The 14,188-nt window shown below is 47.2% G+C and overlaps 1 protein-coding gene across 1 annotated transcript in view; it reads right to left on the bottom strand.

Annotated features, from left to right (window-relative positions):
- Nucleotides 1-12,749, bottom strand: part of XPO7 (exportin 7) — a 50,993-nt gene extending 38,244 nt beyond the window's left edge. Inside the window, exons 1-2 of the mRNA XM_081017320.1 lie at nucleotides 12,541-12,749; nucleotides 81-227 (exon numbers count right to left, since the gene is read on the bottom strand). Of these exons, the coding sequence (XP_080873446.1) occupies nucleotides 81-227; nucleotides 12,541-12,558 (165 nt within the window). The 5' untranslated portion in view covers nucleotides 12,559-12,749. The remainder of the gene's footprint in view (nucleotides 1-80; nucleotides 228-12,540) is intronic.
- Between the last annotated feature and the right edge of the window lie 1,439 nt (nucleotides 12,750-14,188).

Here is a 14,188-nt window from a genome sequence, read left to right as displayed (position 1 = left end):
AAGCCATGAGCTCAGGCAAATACCCAGAGAACACTTTAGGTGGTTTGAAAGCAGGGTGGTGGGTTTCTCTGCCTACGTACACTCCCTCTTTCAAGGAGAAGCTGGCACTTGTTCAAGCAGTCCGGACTGTTGGTAAACTCAACCAAGGCTTTCTCTGCCTGGAGCCGTGTTGTGGTGTCGGTTGTCTCATACAGTTGCTTGCACAGGTTCTCTAGCTGGGCTAGACTCTGTAACAAACCAAAGAGGAGAGCTTGATTATTTTATTTTATATTTCTCGTGGGACTTCCTTTAAGGGCAACGGCTAGGAAAAATGCAGCCATGGGGAAGCGAAACACAAATCTTGAAACCCTGACAATTTTGCTTGGGGGTGAAAACCACACTCTAAAAGAACTGTGTTGCCACCTTATAGGAAGCAAACACCAGATTTTCATTCTCCTATTCCAGCCCTTTGAAAGTACAGTGGTACCTCTACTTACGTTCACCTCCTGTTATGTATCCTTCGGGATACGTACGTGGCAAACCCGGAAACATTTTTCCGGGTTTTGCTGCGTGCGCATGCGCAGAAGTGCTCTACCACCGTGCGCGCATGCACAGAAGCGGTCCCTCCGTTTGCAGAAACGTGAAGATGCGACCGGAGCTCTGGAACGGATTCCGTCTGCAACCAGAGGTACCACTGTACAGTGGTACCTCGGGTTAAGAACTTAATTCGTTCTGGAGGTCTGTTCTTAATCTGAAACTGTTCTTAACCTGAAGCACCACTTTACCTAATGGGGCCTCCCGCTGCTGCCGCGCTGCTGCTGCACAATTTCTGTTCTCATCCTGAAGCAAAGTTCTTAACCCAAGGTACTATTTCTGGGTTAGTGGAGTCTGTAACCTGAGGTACCACTGTAATAGCAATTCAAAAGGAAACCTGGAAGGAAACCTGTTTCCAAACTCACGTAGCCCAGAGACTCTTCTAAATACCACCACCACATTAAATAAAGTAACAATCCAGTAGAAAATATGAAATTAAATAAAGGGGAGGAAAGTGCCAACCTCCCCACACATCCAGGGTTCACAGCCATTACCTCATAAAATAAGGTACATTCTCAAGTACACACTGATTTAGATGTTACACCAAAAGCCAACCTGATACAGAGAGAGTACAAGACAAATGTTATGAATACCAAGCAAAGTAACATTTCATCAGGACTTGCCACCACGATGATTGGCCTGTCATATTAAGTAACAAATGGCCACCTAATGGAGGCAAAATCCATAGGCTTAGCTGAACCCCAAGGTACCCTCAATTTATAACTTCATTTCTCAGAAATGAGAATAAACATTACTTTGTTGAATCAAATGATTAAAGAAAAACCAAGATTCCTTCCAGCCCTGCAATACGGTCAAACAAGCAGTTATGAACAAAACAAAAAAAGTGTTTTATATATTAAGTCCATATTTGATTTATCAGAAATTGATAGAAGACACAGTTTGGGGTCTAAAGGCACCAGTACACCTATTATTTCAGAAATGTCCTTCATGACCCACAACCCAAAAGTTGTGCACACACTTGTAAGACTGCCACATGTGTGAACAGGGTCTACGTTTGTTACATCTCCTCCAACACACAGGAGAACTGACTCTAGTTATATGTAAAGAACCACTGATGGGCTATTTTAAAAAAGATTTTTCTTGGATATTTGCGGAGGCAGATTTAAATGGGGGAGCGAGACATGGTTTCCCCCACTGCACATTATCCACTACAGTGGTACCTCGGGTTACATACGCTTCAGGATGAGAACAGAAATCGTGCTCCGGCGGCGCGACGGCAGGAGGCCCCATTAGCTAAAGTGGTGCTTCAGGTTAAGAACAGTTTCAGGTTAAGAACGGACCTCTGGAACGAATTAAGTACTTAACCCGAGGTACCACTGTATTTATAAACTTTATGCTCATGAGGAAATAAAACATCTAAGACAGGCATGGCCAAAGTCCATTTCGGGGGACTAATCAGCATGCCGGTCGGTTTAATCTGGCCCCTGCGGCAGTTTATTTCCTGGGGTAAGATCCTAAAAAAAGTCAACAACTTCAATCCTAAACAAAGGTTAACGAGACTTCGGTTGGCCCTTTGGTCAGCCCTCGCGGCCCTTCACTTCATCAAATCTGGCCCTCTTTGAAAAAAGTTTGGACACCGCTGATCTAAGATATCTGAAGATCAACGGCCTGGAATGCAAAAGTACTTCAAACATGCCAAGATTTACTATGACTGAGAAATTCTAACATCAGTTGATATCAACAGATGAGAATTTTCAACACACGTTGGTTCTGTACATTAAACATCAAGAGTGCCAAGAATGATTGGTACATTATACAGGGCTGTCTGCTACAGAGAAAAAGGGCGTATGTTGTTTCTATATATGCACCAGCATTTGGGTCTATTTCACTCTCTAACACCCATCCTCATTATGCACTTACATTTCATTTGTAACAGCAATCCTCAAAGTTAATTCCCAGGAGCCTGACACTCTAAAAGTCTAGACATTTTTTCAAAAAGTGCTCAATTCTCAAAGCTGCACAGCATACATTTATTTCTGAAATGCTGGTTCTGAAAGCTAGGGGATGAAAAACCAAATGCCTTGTATTGTCTGGGGTTTTATGCAGATGTCAACCAGTTTTTCTTCCAAGGCATCAACAAGCAGGGCTAGAAGACTCCCCTGTGCCCTGCCCACTATTTATTTTGCATTGACATCCCAAAACATGGCAGACTCAGCAGGTCTGTCACATCTTGAGACAAGTAGCTGTGCTCAGGAGGATTTTGAGGAACTAACAGCACAGGAAAAGGTCAATGCCTCATACTGGGAAGGATGGCTGGAGAAGCCTTCAAGACTGCATGTGCGTTGGAATGTGGAATCTCCGCACAGGCAGCAAAATGAATTCTGGGATTCCACCAGTTGAGAGTTGAGATAGGCAGCTAGAAGCCAGGTCTAGAAGCAAAGCAAGACACGGAAAACAGCGGGAGAGGGAATATGCAGATGCTGCCACGAGCCAATTAATAACTTAGGCTTCAGATGGCATGCCACTGTTCAACAGCTGGAGGCAGCAATGCTTCCAAATACCAGTTGCCGGCAACCACAGCGAAGGAAAGTGCTCTTGTGGGAGAATCCTGCTTGTGGCTTCCCACGGGGATCTCACCAGCCACTGTGAGAACAGGATCCTGGACAAGATGAGCCACTGGGCGGATCTAGCAGGCTCTCTTCTTTTCTAAAGGTCAGAAGAAGAGAATGGAGTGCAAGAGAAGGATCAAACTGGGGTGTAGGAGAAGAGAGCTCTCCATAGCTACTGGTCTATAATGGCTATATTTTGCCTTCACAGATGTGTTGAACCAAAGGTGAAATGTTCCAGAAAGCCTGCAAGTGCCATCTTGGTAGGCAAGATAACCCCAAAATAATTGGTAGTTGTTGCAAGAATGAGCTCATATATTCGCTTGCTTTGGTATATGCTAATTGGCTTACTTTGATGCTGTACTTATCTATAGGACTTGGGATGCTGGGCACTAGGACCAGACAGGGGAGAAGCTTTGGATAGCTGCCACCTATGGCCTCATGGACCAGGTGTGATGGGAGGTTCTGGGTAAACTGATGTAAGCTGCTTTGTGAATAAAAGATGTATACATGTTTGCTTGGGTGCAAAGAACTCTCACTGTGAGGCTTTGAACACTGTGTTGTAAGTTGACTAATTTCTTTAATAAAGAACTATAACTGGCCAACCTGGTCTTTTTGACATTCTTCTTTGGTGTCCCTGCATCAAACCACTCCTTGGGGCCTGTGATGCAGAACAGCAGCTGGAGGCAACTATACTTCTGCACACCAGCTGCTGAAAACCACAACAGCAAGAAGGTGCTCTTGTGGTCAGGTCCTGTTTACAGATTTCCCATTGGGGCATCTGGTTGGCCACTGTGAGAACAGGACGCTGGACTAGATGGGCCTTATTTGGTTGAGCTCTTCGTATGCTCTTATAAGGGGATGGAATAACTGGTGTCTGAGTTTGGTGGCCACAGCCAGCGTGGACTGAGCTGGAGGCAAAAAGGACAGAGTGATGAAACCTCATCCTGGTCTAGGACAACAGAGTGAGTAGCAACAAATAACCGCTTTGCTATTTCACCTTCCTCTTTGGAAGGTGCAACCTCAAGCTTGGAAGGCTAGAAAGCAGTGTAGGTAAAGTGCAGGTTGTGCTAACGCAGCCCAGCTTCTTGGAGTCTTCCTGTATTTCCCAAGTTGAATAAATCTCTCGGTTGCAAAAACCCTCTCCATCTTTCTGCATTCATTATTTGAAGAATGAGAGGAGTGGATATGAAACTCTATTTATTATTATTATTGAGGAATTCTTAGACTGCCTTTTAGGTATAACCATCACAATGTGGCTTATGTAAAGGTAGAGGGACCCCTGACCATTAGGTCCAGTCCTGGCCGACTCTGGGGTTGCAGCGCTCATCTCGCTTTACTGGCCGAGGGAGCCGGTGTACAGCTTCCGAGTCATGTGGCCAGCATGACTAAGCCACTTCTGGCGAACCAGAGCAGCGCATGGAAACGCCGTTTACCTTCCCGCCGGAGCGGTACCTATTTATCTACTTGCACTTGACGTGCTTTCAAACTGCTAGATAGGCAGGAGCAGGGACCGAGCAACGGGAGCTCACCCCATCGCAGGGATTCGAACCGCCGAACTTCTGATCGGCAAGTCCTAGGCTCTGTGGTTTAACCCACAGTGCCACCCGCGTCCCGTGGCTTATGTACATCTACACAAAAAGTTCTAAAATAAACTACTTAACGCTAGATGGCCAGATCACACTATTAAAAACCCCAATTAAACCATACAGAACAAACTGCAATGTTGAGAGCCACAGAGAAACTCAGTATGTGGCCACTTAAAAAGACTGATTCATTCAAACACACTCTAAGATGGCTTTTGGAGATTCTTAGGAATGGCTGTTTTCCTTTCCAAATGACAAGAGTTCAGAACATTTCAACCCCCTTGGTGCCCCATTTTGTGTCTACCCCTCCAGCTACAGAAGACTGTACACCATCCTGTTCAGACTTGCCAAATGCTCATTTCCCAGCTGCCAGCCAATGAAGGCATGTGTCTGGCCAACCCAAGGGTGGGGATTATTCCTTACTATGGCTGGACAATATCAGGCCTTTGAACCTAGATAAAGTAGTATTGAGCATAGCAGCGATGCAGTGAAGGAGCCCTGTGCACACTAGATAAGGATACAAGCATGAGACAGCGAGCAGGAGAGCACTGAAGAAGCACTAGCTGGAGTTTTTCCCAAGGTAAATCGCAAAACAAGATGTAGCAAGCACTCCACCTCCTCTTTCATAATAAAACTACAGGAGTCTGCTGGATCAGGCTAAAGGGAGCCCATCTAGTCCAGCATCTTGACCTGTTCACACAGAATTTGAGCACCAGAGCAATCTCCACTCCTATGGTAGCCAGCAACTGGTATTCAGGAGCCTTGCTTTCTCCAACTGTGGAGGCAGAGCCGAGCCATTTTATGAACTTCTATCATGTCACCTCTTATTCGCCTTTGGTTTCAGAAGGCCCTATATATATTGTAATTTCAGAAAAGTTGACCCATTTGATGCATGCTTCTCAAGGCACCAAGCCAATGGACCAAACCACCCCATGGTGCATGTTTTTGATGTTTAATAAGAAACAATCTCATGTCTGGTAGGTTCCCATAAATTTTTAATTTGGTACTGACAGCATACCGATATCCGCTATTACTGGCTCTCTCTGTTCCTGTGAAAACAATGATCTTATTTTCTAGCCTGACTTTGGTTTGAACCTCTTCATGTCCCAATGTAATATCCAACCATGTACTATGGATTTATAACAGCAACTCACCACCTAACTCTTTGCTTTTTTTGTAGAGTATTTTGATTACTTCATAAAGTTAAATAATTATTTTTTTTTAAAAAACCTATCCTTATTGTCTAGTATGGGCAAGAAGTCTCCATCTTTCTGGCAATGGTGAAATACTTTGAACGGAACCCATTAAGCCAGTAGATCCCACTGCACCCTTTCAGAGCAGGGCTTTGATCACCTCTTTTAAAAGGCGGCGACGGAGGGTTTAACTGATGGTGCCATGGGAAGTGAGACAAACTCTACTGCATACCTAGTACAGCAACCACTGTTAGAAACTGGGATAGAAAAACTAGGAGCCAAATGGCTCCTGGAACCTGGGTTGTGAGCGCCAAAACAGAATGTCTAGTCGCCATTTGGGGGAAGGGGTCGGCAACACTTTTTGTTTATTATTTTGATAAGCATGAACTAATACACAATTCACTTAAGTGAAACACTGTTAATATCCCATTTTTAACAGAAATTGTTAATACATGTTTAATTTGGTGTTTACAATAAAAATATTGGAACCATACTTCAATTTTCAAAACACTCTACTCTTTATTGTTAAACTCCTCAGCATATTGTCTATCCTTAACACATACCGTATTTTGAGGCTTCAAGATGAAGCAATCGTCGAGTATCAGCCAGGCACAGAAAATGGCATGCTGACTTTTTGAGGTGCTCACAAATGCAGAATCTTTAAGTCTGAAATGCGCCTGGCGCCAGGCTTAATTTTGAAGCCTGGTGGCAACCAACAACCCACTGGGCTCATGCACCGAGTGTGAATGGAACGGTGGAGTTTGGCACCCAAATGTGAAATGCTGGTGGAACAGGGGCATATGTGAAGTCAAAGCTGATGCTTAAATGCCTCAGGTGTCTTGCAGCAACTGGATGTCAGGAAGTGGACTGGAGAGGGAACTGCACTTCTTGGGAGATGTGAAACATCAGGAAAAGCCCATCTGCTAGTGATGGGAGTGCTGACAGCAATACTTTCGATGGCCAATTCCCGAGGACCAAAGGGTTCCCAAAAGTCCCTTAGTAACTTTAACTGAGGCCAGGGTGGAGTCTAAAGCCATTCCAGAAGTTGAAGTCAGAACCAAATGGGAAACACTATATTGGTCAGGTGGCTGATTTAAAAAGATGGCAGGTACTGGTAGCATGCTGAACAGTTAAGTGGGCATTGGTACTGATAAAATGTCAGGCAGTGTAGTGAAGAGTATAACAGATGTCAGTACTGCTATAGTACAAGCAGTTATCAACAAGCAGTGTTAGAAACTCAGATGTATAATCTAATCACCGAATGGCACCTTAAAGCTCGGTTACAGTTGCCACAACTTATAATCTAGGCACTTTTTGTTTTAATAGAGTTGAGTTTATTATTATTATTGTTATTATTATTATTATTATTGCCACTTTATATTCTGGGGGTAGGGGTAGGGGGAATGCTACAGAAAGGACTGAAAAAGTGCTACTTTATGTTATGTAGATTCTCTTCCCAAAGCTCAAACGACTGAATGAAAGAAATATACACCAAGTCAGTTGTTTTATGGTAGCCATCATGATGTGTGGTGTTGGGGCTGACATCACAAGCAGTCCCATAACAGCAACACAGACAGATACACTTTCAACAGGCAGCGATACTGAAGAGAAGAAAACTCAAAAGTAGACAAGTGGGGCAGCAGTAGGGTTAGGGAAAGCCCACCTTTGCGGTACTTTTTTGACTATCGCAGAACCTGCTGTTTGGAGAAACATTCAAATGGGACTGGGACATTCAAATGATGGCTTCAACGTACTTTCCAATAACGGCAGCATCAAGCCACTCTGAGCATCTTCTGCAATGGATTTGCAGAATAACAGCCCTTCCAAGTCCAAAGCAAAAGTCATGAGCACCGAGCAAAAATACAGTGGTACCTTGGGTTAAGAACTTAATTCGCTCCGGAGGTCCGTTCTTAACCTGAAACTGTTCTTAACCTGAAGCACCACTTTAGCTAATGGGGCCTCCTGCTGCCGCTGCTGCACAATTTCTATTCTCATCCTGAAGCAAAGTTCTTAACCAGAGGTAATATTTCTGGGTTAGCGGAGTCTGTAACCTGAAGCGTATGTAACCTGAGGTACCACTGTACACCAACTTTCTCCCTCAGTTAACAGTGGCAGCCTTGTTTTTCAAGCCGTTACAGGGCTAGAGAATAAGCACTGATCTGCTCCTGTATCCAAACCAGCCATCCCCAACCCAGTGTCCTCCAGATGTTTTACAGTCAACTTCCCTCAGCCTTATATGGCCAAGCTGGTTGGGGCTGAAAGGAGTTGCAGTCATGGAGAGATGAAACTAGGCTGGGGAAGGCTTGCATAAAACTACACAAATCATTCCTGCACTGCAGGGGGTTGGACTAGATGACCCTCAGGATCCCTTCCAGCCTACAATTCCATGATTCTAACTTGTGGACCTCCGTGGCCTAAATAGACTACCTTTTGCCAATTCCCAGGGATCGCAAAACAGAGGACTGATCAAGACCCCAGCAGGCCATCATCTGTATTGGACTGTGCTTGCCTCGATGACTTACAAGTTGCCCAGGAGTGCATTAGGGTGCGGAGAGAACATTTACATAAGATCAGAACTGAATGAGCCATGCTATCTTGTCCAATCTCATGCCATTCACCACCTCTACTCTGATCTGGCTATCTACCGAATCCAGATGACAGCAGTGTACCACAAACTGAGAGCAAGTACAGGGCTGTCAGACAAGTGCAGAAGAACAGCTCTAGACAACATGTCATGTGCTACAGAGTGAGGCAAAAACCCTCCAACGTAACTATCCAATCTTACCAAGGAAGGATTATTTCAAAAGCCCAAATGTGATACCCAACAAGGCCTGCTTCCAGAAAAGTTCTATTCAAATGCAATCCACACCAGCCAACAACATCCTGCTGTGACAGTAAAGAACTCTCTCATAGAACGATTTCTAAAACCACCCAAGAGCTTCACCATTAAATCCCAGAAAGGAAGACAAACAGCAGGACAGCTGAAACAGTCAGGGAGAAGGTGGTTCAAGCAGCTACTGCTCCTGATATGCAGCTGAGTTCAGAGGCATCTACCATAGCCAGCAACTGGACTGAAAGCAACAAGGGCCTGTAGACTAAAAAACAAGAGAAAGTGGCTAACCTATCTGCAGGAAGAAAACTGCAACTCTCTGCACCTATGGCAGTATTGTGAAGGGTTGCCCAAACAAAACAAGGAGAGGGAGGGGATGTTATTTATTTTTTCGATTTACAGATACCTTCTTGGGTTTTAGAATGCGATGAAAGGTTACACATTGGTGGAGGAGAGGGCTATCAATGGCTATTAGTCAGGAGGGCAGAAATGCTTCCGAATTACCAGTTGCTGGAAACTGCAGGAGTGGAAAATGGTCGTGTTCAGGTTGTGCTTGCTGGTTTCCCAAAGGCATCTGGTTGGCCACTGTGAGAACAAGATGCTGGACTGGATGTGCCATTGGAGTGATCCATCAGGCTCTTACCTGCTGGGTAACTTCCCTTCTCACGTACACATACATTATTTGTTAATCACTTCTTTTTCAATATTAAACTGACAGGTAACACCTAGTAAACACAGGTCTCTCTCTATTGAATTGGAACTTCCTATTATCTGACTGAAGGTTGACCTGAGGAGAGGTGTGGACAGGCTTCTGGCTTGCTGGATTTACTTACAATTTTTACTAGAACCCCAAGATCTATCAATCACAGCTGGTGCAAAAAACATACACTTAAAACTGAACCCAGGAATGTGCTTTGCATTCCAGAGCTCACAGTTTTTTCCACAAAAGGGGCTCCTAGTTACCCCAAGCTTTCTCCCTTTTAGAAGCACAAATTAGGTTAGTTGTGTGTGTGTGTGTTTATGTGTGTTGGGAGGAGGGTAATTTTGTTGCTGCTACTCTTAAACTAGGAGACAGAACTCCTTGCCAGTTTGCTGCAAAAATCCAGAGATCTATCAGCAAATCCAGATTACCTCTCTGCATTTGGACCCCCATACATCCTGCAATGAAATATATCCACCCAAGCGGATACACTAGACCTGTAAATAACTGCTTGCCAGGTCAATATCTTTATGCAAGGAGGGCTAGTATTTTTTTGTTTTAAAAGCTGAGAACTCATGTTCATTTATTCACAAGATCACCACATATAGTCAGTATGATCTAAGCAATAAAGTTCTGAATTGATTGAGATGTGTTAAATCCAAGCTGCTTGGAAGCCAACCAGAACCTGCAGTTTATCAGTGAATCAGTGGGCTTTTTCACATTTGGTATACACCAGACTTCACTAGAGAAGGACATTCAAGATACTCCTTAATTTTAGGGTTGTGGGTTCAAGCCCCACATTAGGCAAAAGAACCCTGCATTGCAGAGGGTTGGAGCAGATTACTCTTGTGTTCCCTTCCCACTCTGAAATTCTATGATTCTACTCGTGCCAGTGTGGTGTAGAGGTTAGAGGGCTGGACTAGAACCTAGAAGACCAGGATTCAAATCTCCACTCGGACACAAAGCTCAGTAGGTGACCTTGAATCAGTCGCTGCCACTCAGCCTAACCTACCTCACAGGGTTGTTGTGGGGATTAAATGAGGAAGGGGAGAAACATGTACGTCACCTCGAGCTCCTTTGAGAAAAGGTGAGATATATATGCAATAAATAAATACATTCATTGGAATGAATTTAAATTATCATCCCCGTTGATGGTAACTCGAAACTTTTGATAGTAGAGCGAAGTTCAATCTCTAGTTAGGGAATCAGGTGGTGGAAAAGGCATTCACTGAAGACTGCAGAGCTGCAGCAAGCTAGAGTAGACAATCCTGGGCTCAATGGACAAGAAAGCTCACCTGGTATAAAGGCAGCCTGAACAAACTTAACAGAAAACCGGATGTTTTGCCATTATGAAACTTGAGAAACTTATTTTACATTTGCGCATATGGTGTATTAAAACAAATGACTAGTGAATATATCCAAAGATTAACATAAGAACATATAAAGAGCCTGCTGGATCAGGCCAATTGTCCATTGTGTCTTATTCTCACAGTGGACAATCAGATGCCCAAAGGAAAGCCTGCAAGCAGGACCCAAGCACAGGGAGCACTCTTGCCTCCTGTAGTGTATTCTGAAGCATTGCTGCGCCAACTGTGAAGGCACAGTATAGACCTCATAGCCAGTGGTCATGAATAGCTGTTTCGTCTTATCTTCTTTTGAAGCCATTCAGGTTGGTGGCCATCATCGCCTCCTGTGGGAGTGAGTTCTATAGCTTAACTATTCTGCTAGAAAGAATGATCTACATACAGCCGAAGTTCACATTTAATCAGACCATTACTAATTCTTATTAGTAAAGGCAAATTTAAGGAAAATGAAAAAAAAGAAAAAGAAAATAAATCTATCTGGGAAATACTGGGGCACTTCATGCATTCCAACAGACAGGTCCTCGCATTCCCACTTGGTGTCAACCATAGCCACTTGTAAATCTGAGGGGAGATGGCACACACATAGCTCCCCAGAGGACGCTTAGTCTGCTGCTGTTCCTGGGGGCATAATTATAAGGAGTTACACAAATGCCTTTCAGAAAAGACATGTCCACCTATGATGAGTGGTGGAGGAGCGGGGAGCCATTTTTCTCTGCAATGTGCAAAGTGACTCCAAAGCATTTCATCTTCCAAGAACTTGCACAGCCAAGTTACGAGCAAATGAACAGCTCACCCTTGTGGCAGTTGGAGGTACCAAATCCAGAAGGAGCAGGCTGGGGGATGTTATGCCCAGAGCCACTGCCCTGGAGGAGCCCAAGGTCCACATCCCCCTCTGAGCAACTCCTGCAAGTTCTCCATTCTTCCTAAACCACAGCACAGTCCTGGCAAAAAGACCACCAAGGAGGCTGGACTGACCAAAGCAGACTTTGCAAAAGAGGAATAAAAATTCCGGCACAACGCTGCGCTACTTGGGACTAGAGAGAGGGCAGAAGGTTGTTTTTGCTATCCCTTCCGTGGAAGCCAGTGCAGCCGAGGCAAGTGACTAAGAAGTGGGCCGAGGCTAGTTGTTGGGTTTTGGGCTTCCTAGCTCTGCTGTGCTCTATCTTTTGGCCCCCTTCCCAAACCCAGAAAGCTGGATCAGAGGGAGCCGGAGCCCTTTCCGACTCCTCAGCATCAAACCCCAATGAAGTACCCCCGGGCCGGATCCGACCCCGCTTCTCCCGCCCGCGCCTCTTCCTCCGCTTGGCCACAGCGCTCCTCGGCGGGGCACCTGCCTCAGCCCCCGCCGGCATCTCCAGGTGGGGAGCCCTCCCGGAGAGCCGCTGCCTGCCAGCCAGTGGTCCTGAGCTACACGGGCCCAGGGCTCCGGCCGTGACCGGGGAGCCACGCGCCTCGAACCGCAGCCGGCCCGGCGGCCACCCTCCCACCGGCCCGGCCGCGAACTTCTCCCGGGCGCCCGTCCTCCTCTTCCTCCATTCCGGCGCAGGCCCAGGAGGCGCCCGCCGAGCTCGGCCCGCGCGCGCTCTCTCTCTCTCACGGCCCCCGCCAGGCTAGGCCCGGCCCCCGGGTGGCCCCCGCCAGGCTAGGCCCCGAGAGCCCCCTCAGGTCTCTGGCCCGGCGCCGCGGCCTGTCCGCCGAGCCCCGCTCTCCCTCGCGCATCCCCTCACCTGCACATGATCCGCCATTTTGCTCCATTCATGTTCCGCTCCCGCCGCCGCCGCCGCCGCTCTCGCTGCCGCCGCCGCCGCCGCCGCTTCTCGCCCCCTCCCACCGCAGGCGACCCAGCCAGGGCTGCCGCGCCTGCGCACTGGCGCCGGCCCTCCTCACGCACTCGGCGTCAAGCGGGGGCCTCGAGGGCTGAGAACGAACCAGGGACGCCGCCGCCGCTGCGGCCGCCGCGCGGGCTTTCGGAATGGCTCGGCTGCTCTGCGGCGGCGTAGAGGAGGGAGCCGCCGGTCGCGCCGCAGTGACGTCACCGCGCAGGAGCGGGGGGGGGGGGAGAGAGAGAGACTGTTGCGCGCGCGCCGGGACGGGACGGGGCAGGGGAATGCGCAGGGTGGAATCGGACTTTGTTTACATGGCTTCTTAAAGGGGCCGCGCGTCGTGGCGCGGGGCAGGGCTCCTCCACGGAGGGCGGGGGGTAAGGAGCTAGTCTGAAACAGCCAGCCTCTGAGGGACAGGCGGTGTGGGGACAGGAAGGAGGCGTCTGAGGGAGCCTTCTCCAACCGGGCGCCCTTCAGGTATTTTTGGACTACATCTCCCATCAGCCTTAGCGTCGTACGGCCGCGCTGGCGGGGGCTGATGGGAGTTGTAGTCCATAAGCGGGTCAGACCGGGCAGCCTCTTTTGACAGGGGTCGACCAGATTCAATATACGAACATAAAAAGAGCCTCCTCTTTTCACAAGGGGCCAATTCAGATAGGTGCCTCTTGTTGGAAACCCACAAGCAGGATCTGATCCCAAGAGACTCTCCGCTCCTGTGGTTGCCAGCAACCGGTACAGTGGTACCTCTAGATCAGGGGTCAGCAACCCGCAGCTCCGGAGCGTCATGTGGCTCTTTTACACCTTTGCCGCGGCTCCGGGGCGGATACTAGCGAGGGGAGGAGGCACATCGTGCGCCCCGACACTCCCCACTGTGGCGGGCGCTGTACTGGCTGTGACGTCGCATGGGGGCGATGCGTGTGTTAGTCACGCACCGTCCCGACGTCACCTTCCTGCCCGCTGTCAGATCGTGGCTCCGGAGATATATTTGTTTTAAATGTCGCAATGGTTTTGCGGCTCCCAGGTTTTTTTTCTTCGGAAACGGGTCCAAGTGGCTCTTTTTGTCTTAAAGGTTGCAGACCCCTGCTCTAGATTGACGTTTGCTTCAGCTTTAAAGAGTGGGTTCTTATGGGGAAAGCTCTGGAACAGGACAAAAAAGCTTGCACATGGAGCATAAAATCATGGACTGGAAACAGCAGGGTAAAAGCTAAGTGTGGGTAAGTCCATGGGGACAGGAGAGATGTACCGTACAGTGGTACCTCTATAGTTACGAACTTAATTTGTTCCGGAGGTCCTTTCTTAACCTGAAACTGTCCTTAACTAGAGGTGAGCTTTTGCTAATGGGGCCTCTTGCTGCCACTGCACTGCCGGCACACAATTTCCGTTCTCATCCTGGGACAAAGTTCTCAACTGAGGTAACTCTTCCAGGTTAAAACAAAATAAAATTCCTTCCTGTAGCACCTTAGAGACCAACTAAGTTTGTTATTGGTATGAGCTTTCGTGTGCATGCACACTTCTTCAGATACACTGAAACAGAAGTATCTGTTCCTGCTTG

Source organism: Podarcis pityusensis (assembly GCF_964106645.2).
Source record: "Podarcis pityusensis genome assembly, chromosome: 8".
Lineage (NCBI taxonomy): Eukaryota > Metazoa > Chordata > Lepidosauria > Squamata > Lacertidae > Podarcis > Podarcis pityusensis.
The sequence above is the reverse complement of the archived record's forward strand: the minus strand, read 5'-3'. Positions and strand labels throughout refer to the sequence as shown.